The 17,309-nt window shown below is 40.8% G+C and overlaps 1 protein-coding gene across 3 annotated transcripts in view; it reads right to left on the bottom strand.

The window, feature by feature from the left end:
* Positions 1–17,309, bottom strand: part of DOCK3 (dedicator of cytokinesis 3) — a 185,547-nt gene that overhangs the window by 79,315 nt on the left and 88,923 nt on the right. For all 3 annotated transcript variants that reach the window (XM_059479976.1, XM_059479977.1, XM_059479978.1), the window contains 4 exons: positions 12,881–12,962; positions 8,463–8,523; positions 6,328–6,475; positions 1,725–1,813 (listed from right to left, as the gene is read on the bottom strand). In XM_059479976.1, the coding sequence (XP_059335959.1) occupies positions 1,725–1,813; positions 6,328–6,475; positions 8,463–8,523; positions 12,881–12,962 (380 nt within the window). The remainder of the gene's footprint in view (positions 1–1,724; positions 1,814–6,327; positions 6,476–8,462; positions 8,524–12,880; positions 12,963–17,309) is intronic.

The following is a 17,309-nucleotide window of genomic DNA, read 5'->3' as shown; positions in this document are numbered from 1 at the left end:
ACACAAAGCTCTGGAACATCTCTAAAGCACCTTTAATTTTGCTTTATACCATGAAAAAATGTAAATTTCAAAGTATATATTTTCCACTAATTTCTTTAACTGTTTCATAGAGGGCTGATGATTTTAATGAAATTCCCAACAGCTCCTCAACATGTTTCAGGAGTGCCAACTGGCCAAACTGACTTTAGCAACCAGTACTGTGATTCAGTGGATCATCTGAGCTAGGAATAATTACACACTTCATCTCAGTCCAGATGTTTTCTCTACGTGGTTTTAATTTACAACACAGGAGAGTGTACTGGTAAAATGATGAAGTTCAGCACTACCATATGAAAGAATACCAGGATTGAGCTCAGCCATTGAAGCCCAGTCTCACCTGCTGAGCACACACTACCAGCTCCTCATATCCATGAGAATTACCTGCACAGAGCAATTTTCCACATTCCTTATCTCCTTCAGTGTCACTTGGTCAAGAGTTCTTTCTGTCCTCTCTGTTCACTGCCCAGAACACACACCAAACCAAACCCTGCCTTGGATGCACATTTTTGCATGAGCCAAAGTCAGGCTCTTTCCTAGGCTCAATATCTGGGCTTTGTGACCAATATTTAGTCACCATTTTCTCAGAGAAGTTACCAGGGAAACAAAACCAGGAGTATCATGTACCTCCCACCCGCTTCCTGCCTTCTCCCCCTGAAACAATTTTCAAGCCTGTTGTTTGGCTTCAGTCAAATTTGGCAAATAAGTAGATACCCAGATTACATGAAGATTGTATACATTTCATGAATTCTAGGAGCTGGGATGAAAAAAATGAGGATAAAGCCTTAAAATGAAGGAAAAGAAAGGCCAACCAGCCAGCTGGACTGTCAGCATGTATGTACTCAAAAGCTGCCAAAACATGGACTTGCAACTGCCCAGCTGGGTAGGCAGGAGAGCACTGCAGGGAAAACACAGGCTCTGAAAGCATGGAAAACATCCAAGCCCTTTGAATACCATGTATGAGGGTGTCTGTGTGTACAGAAGGTTTCACAGCACACAAGAGACATGTTCATTAGAAATCAGCCTTGACTATTTTTGCCACTTACAGAAAAACTTGTTCATTTTATATCCTTGATTGCTATTAAAAAACAAACCAATGAAAATAAATTTTAAGAATTCCAGAATAAAATTTGGAAGTTCAGACATGTTACTCAAGTTTTCAAAGTTACAAAGAATTTAGGAAGATCTTTTAATAATGACTAGTGGATAACTTTAACTGTAGCAGGAGGAGCAGCAGGGAATGAAACCAGCTTTACACACAGTAAAATTCCATACCTGCAAAATGTTTTATTTGCTTATTGTTGTGCTTAATCTCTTGTATGGGACTGTGCACTGCCTTTTCCACTAGTGTCTCAATATGCAAACAAGCAAAATTAAGACAAATTCAGTACTTGGACATCAGCATGATTCAGGCACTTGGTAATGAATGCAGAACTGGCTGTAATGAAGCTGAACTGTACCCTATCAGCTGCTTCATTGGGAATGGGAGAGCAGTGATATCTCTGAATTAGGAGCTGCATACATCATTACATGAGGTAAACAGATAAGACGGGCTTTACTTTCCCTATTTATCTGTCATTAGCTACCAAAGGAAAACCTCACATCTCAGTGCATTTCTCTGCTACAAATAACCAGCTGTTTTCTAGAGATGTTCAGCTGTGGCTCTGACAAGCCCCAGAGGTATTTACCATAGTTGGAGCTGGGGGCTGTGTACTTGGTGCTGGACTTGCGGATGATGTTTTCGTGGATCTGGCACCATTCGTTCTCATTGGTACACCTAGAATAAAAGAACACTAATTCAAGTTCAATGATTTCTGAACCATCTTAGAACACAACAGTCAACTCTGCTGTAGGGATAATATGAAAGCTTGTAGGGGTCAGATGCATGAGAGAAATTCCACATAACTCTTATTTTTAAAAGTGGAAGGAAACAAAATATTCTCTAATAGTTATGGGCCTTCAATGGACACTTTGGAGCTGGTGGTGACTCTTCTGTCATAAAAGCCATTGTTCCACTCTTCAGATTATGAGAGCATGAAGAAAGCTCTGGACATTCTATCTGAATTGTCATGTAGAAATGAGTGCTGCACTTCTGTTCAGGATGCAAAGCACAACATGCAGAAATTGAAGTGCCACTGAGACAGGAACCAAGGAAACCATCCCCACACTCTGAGACCATAGGCTACTGTTGCACAGGATGGGAGAGACCTCACACTGGGGAGATAAAGGCAAAGAAGTGGCCACCTTTATCAAGTTTTTGAATGGAAGATGAGCCATATCATCTTCTCCTGGGGGAAAAAAATGGCACCTTTACCCCAAAGAGTGCTACTGGTTTAAAAAGAAAGGCAAAGCAGTATGATGCTTAAGTCTAACTGCATTTTAAATACATCTGTGCTTTATTTAAATTACCACAGCAAGATTCAATGATAACCCACCAAGTCAGCAATTTTTAACTCAGCAGCAATAGTGAATCTCATTTCTCCTGAAAAGCAATTGGATTAAACCATTTAATTACACTTCTGTCCTATTGACTCTTAAAGGTTAAAAAAAAAAAAGTAAAGCTAATACTCCAAGCTTTCAGCTCCTACGGGTTTCAAGAAAAAAACCACTTTGTAAAACTTCTCCAAGGATATTACCATTTTTTTGCTTCCCCCCAAGAGTACATGTCAGCACAGCCAGGGTAGGACACACAGCAGCCCCGTGAAGACAGTGGGGATGTTTTTGCTTGCTGCATTATGTAACTGAAGAACAGCACGGCAGGAGGAATTCAGGCTATCTACAAGTAGGAACTGGTAATTTCCTACAGCTTCAGTCTTGCAAAACCATGTGCTGCCAAGAATAATTAGGTAACCCCCAAAGCCTGTGATGGCACAATTACTGACACCCCCAAATGTTCTTAGAACTGCAAAAGGAACAGAGACAACTTGGAACAAATGAAACAGAGAATATTTCACTTGCTCAACTGCCCACCTCCTGTAAGTACTGTGTCTCTTCTGGGAGGAGACACCAGATCCCACACAGTCACAAACGGCAGATCAGCATGAAGTGACCTAGCAGAACTTCCAAGGATGGTAAATTGACTCTATTTGCAGCCCCAAAACAATCCCTCAAAACCAAAACACAACAGAGCTAAGGCATTAATGGACAGGACACCTTGCCAATAATTGTAGTGTTGTGTGATAATTCAGCTCATCAAAAAAAATAAAAATTATCTTCACATTGTCAACACATTAGAAGCCATTTATCCTACTCTAAATAAGATTCTCCTAAAAGTAGAGAATCTACAGTACACACTCTAAACCATCCTCCATCCTCACAGTTACAGACAAATGTCTAACTTGCAGTGATTTTTTAGTGCTATGCAGTGCAAGTTAAAAGAGGTTTCAGCCTCCAGTAACTTGTGCCTGCAAATTAACCTGCAACCAAGTCATCCCAAAAATCAACTTAAAGGCAGTTTAAAGCCAGTTTTGTACCAAGTGCCAGTGGAAGCTGCACTCTGTATTTCCTGAATGCCAGGAAGGAAGATCTTCTCCCAGCTTTGACAGGCTGGCCTGGAAACACTTGGAATGTGTCTTACTGTGCTCACATTTTACTTGTCCAAATACCAAGTGGACAAAAGAATCTATTTCTCCTTTAAATAAGAATTGACTCCTGAGCCATCCTTCACCTTTGAGGCTGGCTGGCTGTGCAGCAAATGCACATTTGGAATGTTCTCCATCCCACAGCAGCTGGGCACAGCAATGGGATGGGAGCTCTCGTCCAGCTGGGCAAACAGCAACAATAGAACAGCAAAAGGGAAAGGCATTCAGGCATTAACAGAGAAGAATTTCAAGATCTGGGGCTGGAGGAAGAGGAAAAAAAAGATTCAAAGAAAATAGGACAGAAAAAAAAAAACCCAGAAAATGTGAATATGGAAGAGAAATGCATGAAGTTTTCAGGGGAATTGTAAGATGAACACAAAGACTAATGTTCAGTGAGCAAAAAATTTTAATAAAGATCAAAATTAATACAAAATATTAAGTTACTTCAGAAAAAATGGACTGAGAATTTAACTTTCATCTCACTTTTAAATTATTTTACATATATATTAAAAAGAATAATAAAAGTATGCTTTTGCATAATGAGCTTATAGCTACAGCTGTGGTACTCTATCCTCTTAGGGAGATTTTAACATGACTGTGGGATTAACAAAGAGAAAAATCTCAATTGTGAGAAAAATTTTTTTTCAGACATAAATCTTTAACAATAATAAGGCAAGCTGAGAAAGATTGGTAAAGTAAATTGATTTCTTTTTTCCCCTCCCATAAGCATTCTCTTGTGGATTCAGCAGAAGTCTCCATTTACAGACCATGTATTTGTTTCAGCCTTTGTTAAGTTTTCAGTCTTTCAAATTTTTTCCAGCTTCTCCCTGTGAAAAGGCTTTTCTAGCTGCCTCATTTGGGGCAGCTGTAAGCTTTAAGCACATAGTGTATAAAAGGAATGCTTTTTACTGCTCCTTGAAAAGTACAAATACTCCTCTCTCCTTACTTCATCTTTATGGTGTTTAGGAGTTGGCCTGAGGCATCTTAACAGTAATCAAAATAAGAGCAGCAGGTAAGAAAATCAGTTCAGTGCTGTTAAAGCACTCATATTCAACTTTAAATTTCCAAAGGACAAAACCCTGTCAGTTCAATTGCAGCCAATGAACAGGAAAAGGCAGGTTAGCTAAAGGAATGTGCAAAGAGAAGATGCAAGAGACAAATCTGTGACAACTGTGTCATGAAAGACCAACAGCTATCAAAGCTGCAAAGGGAACGAGCTGATGCCCCTCAGATATATCCATGCTCCCCCCTGAATATTTCTGCTGGAGGTTTACACAGAACACTGCAAACAGCAGCAACATAAAAGAATGATGCACAAGGCTTACAGCAGCCCAGGAGAGTGATAATAGTGATAAAGAATTACAAACATCTGATTACAGAGCTGAATTCAGCCAGGGGCTCTCCCTGCCCACGTGAGGAACAGCTGGTGCAAATCTGCTGAGGAATTTGGGCAGAAACTGGTGGTGCTCTGGGTGCTGTGAAGGGAATCCACATTAACAGAACTCTGCAGATGAGCAGCAAGAAAAGGGAAGCTCTTTTCCTGAGATTTTTATTCCATCACTGTACCAAGACACTGGGTTGCTCTAAAGGGCTGTGTGACTCCACTTGTCACTGACAGAGACCAGTGTTTCCAAACCAAAACAAGGTTTTTCTGTTCTATTTTTCAGAAGCTAAAGAAGCGCTAAATGGGCGACAAGACAGAAATCTAATAATCAGAATGTTCCATTTCTGTAAACATTCAGAGTGTTGCAGTTGCAATACATTAACACCATATCTACAAAGCCAACAGAACTATACAGCAAAACCCACTGCTCTGAGATAAGCTGGAACTGAATGTGACAAAAGGCCAAGACTGGCCAGATTCTACCAACAGAGAGAAGAAAGAGGACCATTTTCTTCCCTATAACTTGACATTTTTGCTACAGTTTTCATAACTTTTGGCAAAAGAGTAATGAAAGAGCTGACTCTGAGAGACTTTTGTTTGGACTTAAGAGATTTCTAATGTATGAAGAGACACCCAATAATCTTCAATGAACAGTAAGACATTTTTTCATTTAGTTTCCCTCAAAGGTCACATTTTCTGCTGCTGAATGCACATCCCAAAGAATGACAAAGTTCCATAACCCACCAAATTAGCTTATTACTCTCAACAGTGGCCACAGACCACAAAGCAGTGTCAGCTGTGCCTCAGCCCATCTGCAAAGCAGATCTTGCCAGTATTTATCACTAACAAGGGATTTAAATATTCCCTGCAGTCTCCAGACAGTTTGTCTGTGGCTTCTTTATTACAACTGTGAGACCACATTTCATAATAAGAATGTCAGTTCAAAGTTCAAAATCACAAATAACTGAAGACAGATTCCTGCTCAAAAAACGTTGATTTGTTTTGAGAATTTTGGTCACACACTGTTGACTTCAGTTGTTTTCTACTGCTTTTGTTGGTTACCATGAGTGGTAGGGAATAGCAGATGAGGCATGAGTTATTATTTCCTTCATCAGATGAAATGCAGCACATTTCTTTGGGTTTGAGCTCAGCAGATTTTAAATAATTCACATTAATAAAAGAGCAGCTTTGCAAGTCACACAGATTTGGGCAATATTCAATAACTTCTGAGACATTGCACACACCTGAAACATCCGTGGATAATATTATTTTTTATGAGCTGCTGGAATAATAAAGAACAAAAACTTCCTTCTAGGAGTTACTCACGTGTAAACTTTGAGCACAAAGTCCTTTTCCTCCTTGATTTCTGAGAGGGACTGGAGCACGTCCATGATGCTGAGCACGGCGCAGCCGTAGGGGCGCCGGTAGTGCAGGTGGGGGGGCCCTTTCTTGGAGTCATTGAGCAACATGCGGCCTGGAAGGAGGGACACTCAGACATCAGGGACAGACACACAGCCACATCCTGCCTGCTGTGCTCCTTACAGCCAGCACTTTCAGCTCCAGGCTGCAGCTGACACTCCTGCCTGGCTCTGGAGGTGCTTTTGCCCCTGCCCCACGTGCTGGGCTGTGCTGGTGACAGCCCAGGGATGCTGGGCAGGACTGGCACAGCACCAGGGCTGTCTCCTCTCCAGGAGCCTGGGTGGCAGGTTTGGGAGGGGACACAGCCAGGACAGCTGACCCACACTGGCCAAGGGATGTCCCAAACCTTGTGACATCTGCTCAGCAGCACAAGGGAAAGGAGTGGGGACATTGGTCACTGGGAGGTTTGGCTTTATCCAGACTGAAGCCTGGCTTCCTGGGAAGTGACTGCACATTGATGGCTGCTGGAAAGAAGAGAATGAATCTTTTGCTTTCCTTTGCTTCTGCTCGTGGCCTTTGCTTTATCAGACTGCCTTTATCCTCACCCAGGAATCTTCTTCCATCTTACTTACTCCCCAGCCCCATCCTGCTGATGAGGAGAGTGACAGAGAGGCTTGGAGGGCACCTGGTGTCAACCCACTACAGCTTTTCACTCAAACTTTTCAAACCCAGAGGTCCATTTGAAGCTACACCTCACTCAGCCAAAACCAGCCAAGGGCAAAGTGAAAAGCATCATGTCTGGCCAGCTCTGATTTGCAGCTCCATGACACATATTTGCATCCAGCTGGGCTGACTACAAATCATCTGTGGATGAGCCAAGAATATGGCTGTACTCATCAGTCTGACCCACAGAGATCCACTGTGCTCCTTCCTTAGAGTGCACTATTGACACAAATTCTCATGTTATTCATCTGCTTTAAGGGAATGTATTATATATTGCATATAATACTTGTAATATTATATATTGGTTGTTTATCATGGTTGGATGGACCCTTCTTGGAGCACAGGAAGGAAAATTCTGAGGTACAAAGCTGCTCAGTGATTAACAGCCTATCACTGAGGCAGTTTTTAAATGGAGCAAAAGATGCCAAGGCCAGAAAAATCACTGTGATAATCAAAGTGAACTTGTAACATTACATATAATAATTTGTCCAGCCCTTGCATCAAGGTTAATACAGCATTTTTCCACAGGCTTCATTTATCACCTCCAGTGATAACAGAGCAATAATTCTGACATGTAGGCTCTTATGACATGGGAACTCAGATAATGCAACCCTGACCTCCCTGACACATTTGTGGCTCTGAAGGCTCTCTGCCATTCCCAGCACAACACACAAAGCTCTGCTCAGAGCTGCTGTACTTCAGAAAAGGTGCCTGTGGCTGGTAATGGGTGTGAGCAGTGACTGGGCTGGCAACAGGCTTAAAAGCCCTTTCCTTGCAAACACTGCCTGCCCATTCTTCAGTCACCTGAAACACAAAAATGGCACTGCACTTCTCACTTGTTCACAGTAATACAGCTGAGGAAACTGTCTCTGCTGCTCCTACTATACACTGCTAACATTTTAGGTCCAATATTTAAAATAAATTATACTTAACACAGGCAAAATATGTACTTGCACCACAGACTCCTACAGCAGCAAACAAATCTTGGCATATATTTGTCTAACAGCCTCTGATTTACTCAATGTGGATAGTCAGACAGGCTGATGTCCTGCCCTGCAACCCAGCTATAGCACCAGTAAAAAGATCTCATTTGAAATTTTTAGACATTGAACAAAAAGCCTTTTTACTTTGTCCCTTTCCTGCAGATGTAGTGTTTAATCAAAAATTCAGTTTCAGACTCAGAAAAACAAAATCACTGCTAAACAGTCATCAGTAACTTTCTAACACTTAGCTCCATATGGTCTGAATGTCAATCAGTCTATGACTGAGTTTCCTAAATGTATAAATCATTATAAAGTCAGCTAATTAAAACATACATTTAAAAATACTCTAAGAGCTCTGTTTATTACATATATTCCAAGCACTAAATCATACTGTACCTATTCGGATTACATGGGCAACTATGTACAAATCCCTCTTCATGTCCTTGCTGCTGAGATCCTGAAAGATCAGAAAAAAGAGAGACATTCCAACATAAGTGCCTGCAACTATAAATGTGGATGAAAACTCTGAAATCCTATGTTACAGAAAACCAGGACAAGAATTTTAAAAATGAGCTTCAAGAAAAACAAGCAGGAAAAGGAGAACCTACAGAAGAGCAAAAGCAAAGCTGAAGTTAATGAAGACAAGTAAGTGTTATTGACTCTGAGAAAAATTTAAAAAGAAAGAAATAAATTAAGAAAATACACATAGGATACTTTTCAATAACTCATTACTGCAGAATTTTGCATTCACATGTCAGAAGCCACCTTAATTGCAATTTCCTTGGTATGTTGTACTTTTCACTGATAACTTCATAAACAACCAGGAACTTCTGATACATTCCTCCTGCATTTTTATTTTTTTAGTTACAGGAAAGGTCTAAGAAACATTTCTTCCTAAAAACCAGTTTTCCCTATGCCCCTCACCTCCCAGACAAGACTTTAAACAGACACTGTGTACTGGGAGAATATTCATCTCTGGTTGAGACTGATGCAAAAAGGCTCCTTGTGCTCTGCGGTGACAGCTGCTGCCCCTATCTCATTGTCAGGTACTACTTACACAAGAATTAACTGCAACAGTCTCTGATTCTGATAGTGGTTTTCTTTAAAAAGCTCCTCAACTACGTGGTATTATAACCACTGTGAAAGGAAATAATGCTATTTTTGTATAAAGAGAGGAAGAAATTTAAACTGTGGACATTTAAGATCTGTCATCCCTAATCTGAACCAATTTAGAATTAAAACCTGCATTTTGCTGAAAGCTAAATCCCACACGGAATTTCTCATGTGACTTGAGAACCCAAAGCCCAACCAGTGAGATTATGATGGCAATGCAACTCCAGACTATGGTGCTACACAGCACAACAGAAGCTGGCACAGTGACTCAGAACTAGGCAGGAATTTATCCTAAGGAGAAGTGTCAATCCCTTCCCAATTGTGTTACATTGCTGAATTACAGCAGGCAAGTAATAAATTCATGGCTGTACCTCCTTGCTCTCTAAAAGCAGCTCTACATTTCCCAGGACAGCATATGCAGGGAGCTGCAGAGCCACTGTTTGGGATGCTGCTAAGCAGCAGATCTGCCTCTCCAGAGCCAGAAAATGAAGCCACATAAACCATCCTTAGCATCTCCTCTCAGGCTCAATTTTGCTGCTGCACCAGGAAGGGAACACACTTTCTAGGCTTTCTCCATCACCCAACATACCAGGGTAACATATGGCAGCCTTTATCTTGCATGTCTTGGAGACATGAAGTTCCACACTAAAAGGGATTTGACGTAGTTTTAATCTCAGAAATGCCTGACAAGACATTTCAAAAAGCAAAAAAACTTGGAAGTAATACTTAATGCTCTAGAGAGCAATAGATTCCTGAAAATATCTCTGCTTTGACAGGGGGAATTGTATTATACCATCAGATTACCAGTTCTAATTAACAGCAATTTAAAGAATTATTTTTTCAAAGGGCAGCTGTCAAAACATCAGAAAACGGCAGGGCACGAACATATTGATGGGTTCACACTTTAGTTGCTTTTCCAATTTCACAAATAAAGTGTCACAGGCAAAAGACAAAAAATGTGGGCCCAGATGGCCTTGCATTTCAGTTTGTACAGCACAGGCTTTTTACAAGGCAAGAAATTCTTACTATGACATGGAGCAAACAATCAAAAGCCCCAAGCCCTGTGAGGAAGTTTTGAGATGATTCCTCTGCAGAGAATCCATGTACATCTCCTAGGATCAGGAGAGGATAAAACACATTTACTGGTTACTCTTAGGACTGCATCCACAGGGTGGATATTTGTGGGTATTTCCCACATCCTTCTGAGCTTCCTAAACAATCCTGACTGATACACAACATAATTTCATTATAATTCTAACTGAATGGCTTTTTAGAAAATCACCCCTAAATTTTCTCACCTCCATTGGGTATGGAAGAGAGTTACTCTACAATAATGGTTAGTTCTTTACAATGCTAGTTTCCAGAAAGGTCTGATTGTGTGTTAAAAGACCCAAACACCATCACAACAACCCCCAAACTACTGGAATCAAGGATACCTGTCTGCCAGTAATAAGTTATTTAATTCAGCTGCCAACCTCACAGGCCACAGAGAATAAGGTATTTAACAAAAATAACAACCTTATAGAGTGTAGTTACATTTTAATTCAGATCCAGGAATGTTTCTAACATGTGCACAGGCTGAGGTTTGCTTGAGTGAGCTTTGATCTCCAGAGCAAGCAGTTTCTCACCTTTGCTGTGATATGACAGCAGATGTAAAACCCAAGCCTAGGTAATTTTGATATCTTACACAAGGAGACAGGTGAACCCTTAGAAGTAACAGAGATAACAGGAAAAGGCAGGGATCCCTTGAATTATCTAAGATATGGGCAGCTTGCCTTAGGGAAAAAGGAGAGTTTTAGAAAGATACTGTGGTGTGGTGAGGTAGGGCAAGGAAATAAAGAAATAGATTAAAAGTCAAGATGAACACAAGCCTGGGAGTAGACCTGAAAATCACAGAACTATCTTATCTTAGAAGCATTTCATAATTAAGAAATTATCATAAGATAGAACCAGATAAAATGGCTATTTGAAAAAGCAAATATTTATTGCTCTTTTACTAAACACTTTGGAAAGGTCTTTGAACACATTGATGAAAAATGCTGTTTTAGAGGTGTAAGATCATTTGCACAGATAATTTTTCCAGTTATAATTCCTGTTATGCAGAGTATACATTCATTATAATTTTGTTCTGTAGAATACACATTCTATGGCAGAAGAGTGAGACTCTAAGCACCTCCACCAGCCACTGAGGGAGTCTGAGCACCCTGGAGAGCTGAGACTGCAGCAGGTTTGGTATTTTTCTATAGTAACAGGAAAGGGAGCTCAGGAGGTATCTCTGGTCAGGACTGGGGCTGCACTGGCAAATCCTGCAATCCCAGGGCTGGCTGCTCTTGGACTACACTGGCCCTACTCAGAATATGCAGCAGATCTCTCCTGGAATTGTGTTATGGCCCTGGGTATAATTTATCATTATTTTTTGAAGGCTGTTAAAGGCTGGTTGGCAGATCACCAGAGCAGCACTGTTTGACACTGTTCACCACACAGACAGAAACAGGACGTGTTCCATGACCCCAGGTTGTGTGGCACAGGTCAGGGTGGGGAAGTTGGAAGCTGAAAATCCTTTTCAAATTGATGAACCTCAGAGGCCAGAAAGTGCCAAAGTTGATCCAAAGCCTGTGCTGCCTTTTGGGATTATTCCTTAGGGCAGCTCCTAAAGCTGCACTCCTGCCTTTCGCCTGACTCAGACATCAGTGCTGAACCTTAACCCCTGCCCACCTTCTCTCAGCAGGGCCAGACTCTGGGTTTGAGTCACCATCTCTGGGGTGACACTGTCACCTTGCTGATGTTTATTCAGCTTTCAGCACCTCACTGATGGTACCAAAACCAGAACTGCTAGTGATGTCAGCATCCAGGTCAGTGCTACTTTTGGACTGCAACTCTCAGATCCAGAGGGAGACAGAACAGAGCATCCTTACACCTGGATCTATTCTGTTCCCTAAGAGGAGGAATCCTGCTGCCTTCTTAAGGGAGAAAAGGGAACAGTGCTGGGGACCATGCCTGGCTCAGTGTCCAGCCCTGCCTGACCTCAGAGAGTGTCACTGCCAGGACCAAAGCTCTGCCATCTTTCTTCTTCACTGCAGGTAAAAATACTTCTGCTACAGAGCTTCCAGCATGTGCACTAACTAAAGGTGAGTCATGATGGAAGGTGTTTATCACACTTGGGATCTGAGATGCCTTACAGTTATTCTGTGAGGAGCTGTTAAGTTTCGGTGTCTCTAGATTTTCATATTCTTTCTGAGAAGAAGTAGCAGATAAAATGATGGTCTGACATCTGATTCTGAGGGAATTTTAAACACAACTTAAGACCAGCACAGAAGCAATTTCATACAAGGGCAGGTAGGGACAGGACAAGGGAAAACACTTGTCTGATTTTCATTCAGAAAAAAGTGTCTTGTTTTATGTTCGGGCCATCACAGCCTTTTCCTATGCTCAGTTATCAAAGAGCATAGCACATCCAATGAAAATATTCAAAATTTCACACTGTCTGCAGGAACAAATGCAAGTACTTCAGAATACTCAGCCATAAAGATAATTTACAAGTACATTCACTTTCTATGTTAACATTTAGTCAAAACCATAAAAGTTTAGAAATTATTTCTCCTTTAGTGATTATATTGGAGAGGAAGAACTGGGTTTCCTTCCCCTCAGGAAACCTCCAGCCCCACTGCTGTGAGGGGAGAAGAAAGGGAGCAGACACGTACTGTGAAAAGTGCACACATTCGATCGATCTTCTCCGGGTTCCTGGGGCCTCCGTTCTTGTTTAACCTCACCATGAACCTCTCACTGAAAAACAAACAATGGTAAAAAACCAATCAGCTTTTCCTGTACATCAACAGAAAAAAACAGGTAGATTTGGGTGTCATTAAAAAAGATGCAGTGGTCATTATAATTCCAAAGTCTATACAACAGTATTCACTGTCTATACAAAATTACATGGAATAGCACAGATTTCTAATAGTAAGTAGTCTGCATGTGAAAACATTGTGTGATGCATATTCATGATGCAATAACATTAAAATAATGTGAACATAAGAAGCACAGAACCTGTACACATTACAGCTCCTCCAGGCAAAGGCTAAGGCAAACTTGCTGAGAGGTACACTGCCTTTGGTAAATCTGAGTTCATTAAAATCCACTCAAAACTAGAAGTTACAAGAACACCAATTAAGCAATCTCCTTCAACATAGAGTATTTCTAGAAGCAAGACATTAATTCAAATACATTATGGTTCAATTTATATAACTCTTACCAATCAAATTAAGCAGCCCTTTGATGAATAAAACCAGCACGTTCAGCCAGACTGCAAAATGAACAATACTCACAATGCATGGTAAGACATAGACATTCATATTTTTTTCCTAAGACAGAGAATTTATGTGTAAAAGTAAGTTTGATGAGCAATTTTTCCCTAGTGTGCAACAGCCCTCTAAGTACTGACCACAGTTTTCTTCCTAGATTTTCACAGAAATAAAGAGAGAGCTTTCAAGAGATATTATTAAATCTTCCAATAATCACAGATCCTTTCAATCCTATCCAGTACAACTGTATCAACTCCAGTAACCTTCATTAGATACATTTGCCTGTACATGATCCATCCTTGGCCTGAAGAAAATGAAAGCCCAGAGTTCACACTACCTCCTTTGGCAGCTTGCTCCAAGGGCCACTCATCCCTGCTGTTAAAGCACATGGACCATGGGAAATGCCTGATTTCAGTGCACAGCCACTGCTTTTTGTCACCCTTCTGCATTAAAGAGCCCTTTAGAGAAACTCATTTTTTGCAGGGCAGGGATAGCAGTGATATCCCCACACACAAATAAGCAATTAAACACCGTTAAAAAATCCAAGAAAAAGTGCTGGAATAATTTTGTAGAACTCACCCACAGCAAAATTTTTCAACAGTATTTCAGGAACAGTTCTAAAGCTGTAAGATTGTAACAGTCTGGTACTGAGACCACCTGCACCATGAACACACACACATCTGGGGGTTCCACATAGGTGAAGCCAAGCTCCTGCTCAGTCTAACTGCGATTTATCAGACATCATCTCTTAGCCCTTCCACACAGATTTATGCTGTGAGATCATGTGACCTGTCCATTATAAACACTGAGATATTTTCAGAATTATTACTTTTGTTGAAATGGTCCTTAATTCTCAAGCATGACCCATACATCTCATTATACACCTTTGCATGATAATTTATGTAAGTAAATGATGCTCAGCAATCCAGATCATCCCTCTCTGGCTGTTTCACTCGCCCTGTCACTCACTATTACTCCAATCTCCATGTATCCCACAACCCCATTCACTTATAATTTTAATTAATTTGCTACCAATGCTTATAACCTCAGAGACTGCTGAAATGCCACAAAGAAGTCCATAAGAAACAGAGATTTCAAAATTCTTTTGAGATGTCAGTAAGTTAAGAACATTTCACCAAATGCTTTAATGACATGGTAAAATCCATTCTTTCAGTAATTTTGTGATGTGTTAAGTGGAGAGCAGGACAATACTAGACCTTCACAATGTTACACTGACAGTCACATTACAACAACGTTACATCTTCACAGCTATCTATATCTACCTAACACAAATCAATGTTACATATTGTATTTGAAATTTCCAGTAAGATGTAGCCTTGAACTTTGAAAATGGGTTTTTAAAATTATTTTATTTCAGCTCTAATGAGCATTTCATTTTCATACAGCAGCTGAATGCAGTACTATGTGCCACAAAATCCTGTGCAGACTGTCCCTCGGACAATGGCAGGGAAGGGGCTGCCAAGTCTTTGAGCTGAGCTGCCTGTATGGGTTTCATTCAGTAACAAAAGATTGCTTAGTGTGCTTTTAAAGCACCCAAAGAGGGATATCCTGGAGATTCACTTGATGGTCCCTTGCAAGGTTTTCCTCCATTAATAAGTGGAAATCTTTTAACATTTGCAATTCATCTTTTCCTTGTTAAAGCCATGGAGAAAATCTGGTTCCTGTCCCCCTATTCCAGTGCTTTTCAAGAAATGAAGCAGCCACCACCCTTCAGCTGCCTATTGATCACCTGTTCCCTTATTCCAGCACCACTGTAGTAACAACCTTTACATTCCTTCCCTTAATTTAGAGTCCTCTTGAGTTTGTGTGAATAAATAATTAAAGGGACTTTGAGTCAACTGCAGCATTTGAGAACTGTGGAACAGGAAGAGGCATTTGGCCAAAGGAGATCCAAGGACAGGAGGCAGAGAGTGACAAGGCAGCAGTGCCAAGAGGCCACCCCAAAGGACCAAGCCAGCTCCAGCTCTCCCTCTTTTCCTTTCACATCACTTCTCCTAAACTTGTGGGTTTGTTTCTCATCTCCAGCATTCCTCTAATCTTTGATATTACTACTGATCAAGAACAGCTTACTACTATTCTGCTGTTCTGTTGTTATTCTGCTAAGGTCTCAGTGGTGCTGATACTGTCAGGGTTGCTGGAACAGGACTGGAACCTTTTTTACACTGGTGACCCACATTATGAACTAGTTAGTCAGCTGCTTCCCATTTTACAACTGCAAATTTATTTCTATGTCAAAGCAAATCTGGAAGAATAACCCTGTTTCCAATGACCTGAAAATCCACTGCCTTCATCTATCATTGCAGGTCTGCTTTTAGACAAAAATAAACATATTTAGGGTCAAGAAACTTAATGGGAATTCAGTAGCTTAATTTCTTCTTTTAAGAGCTACGTCATTGGAAAAAGTTAAGTCTCCAGTGTGTCTTTTCCTCAATTTTATTCTCTGCACAAGGACGAGAGCATGCACAGAATTCAGGCAACAATAAATCCTAGTTTAGTAAGACTGAAATATCAAATCTGAATAAACTCCATGTGGAAATTAATTAAAAACCCAGTAGTTATAACTGCCAAATGTGGTGGAAATGAAGCATGGGAGGTACTGAGATGCAATCTGACTGCTTGATCCTACTGCTGCCCAAAGCCAAAAAAACCCACAAAACACCCACAACTAAAACCAACAACCCAATAAAAGTTTTCAGCTATTCTGAATATACAACAAAATCAGTTCTTTTGCATAAAATTGGAGATAAATTCATCAAAACTGAGAAAAAAATTAACATTTTACCCTGCTGAGCTCAGACCCAAGAGGTGCCACATAAGAAGCAGTATCTTAAACAAAAGCTTATTTATTCCTCTTCCTCCTATATGCTATAAGTAAGCCTCAATTACTCTAATTGCAACATCTCCTCCTGTGCTAATTCACATCATAGTGAAACCACCTCTTGTGCAGCACTAAGCCAGGGTTTACAATCACTCTCATGATTAGCAATTGCTACAGCTAGTCAAATATAAGAACCACTGCTCTGACAAGCAAAGTCAAACAGCTTCTTGTTCCTTCACTTGAAAAGGAGGAAAAATGAAAGGAGAGTATTATCTGACTTCTTGGCTTCCCCAAAGTGACTGAAAAGCAGAACCATACTGAACTCTGCAGAAAGAAAGGAAGCCATCACTGGGTTGGGATGTAACATTTTCAGCATGAAAAAGGGGGCAAACAGAGACAAAATTCCCTGTTGGTGAGCAGGAGTGGCACTGTGCCCCCAGGGAGTTTTTGTCGTTAAGGTAAGTTTGGGATGTTCTTCACACAAAGTGTGAAGATGACAACAAAAGGAAAGGGCTGGCAAAGAGTTTGGGCTGGACTGGTGAGCCCCTTGTATTCATTCATGGGCACATTTCATTACTGGGGGGGGTTTCAAGGCAAAAATCCTAACTGAGCATCAGTTTGGGTATGTAGGTACAGCATTAATGGATGCATAATGCCAAAGTATGGGCACCTGCAATATGATGACAACACCAGTCTCCAATTCAATTTTCTGTTTCAAGTTTCATATGAAACAAGAGTTCCAAACCTTCTTGGTGTTTCTCAAGGGCAACTCCTCAGAGCACTGACTCTTTCTTCTTCACAAAGCAGCCACTGACTCCAGTTCCCCTTCTCAGCCAGCCACCCCACTCTTTTATAGCATCTTCTTCTCATTGCTTACAGCTGGGGCCTGTTAAAGTCAGGCCTGTTCCTAATCTTTGATAATTGGCCCAGCTGCAGCTCCTTAGGGGTAAGATTACCTTCTACATTATCTTTCTTATATTTTATCCCCCTACA

This window comes from Ammospiza nelsoni, chromosome 11 (genome assembly GCF_027579445.1).
Source record: "Ammospiza nelsoni isolate bAmmNel1 chromosome 11, bAmmNel1.pri, whole genome shotgun sequence".
NCBI classification, from domain to species: Eukaryota; Metazoa; Chordata; class Aves; order Passeriformes; family Passerellidae; genus Ammospiza; species Ammospiza nelsoni.
The sequence above is the reverse complement of the archived record's forward strand: the minus strand, read 5'-3'. Positions and strand labels throughout refer to the sequence as shown.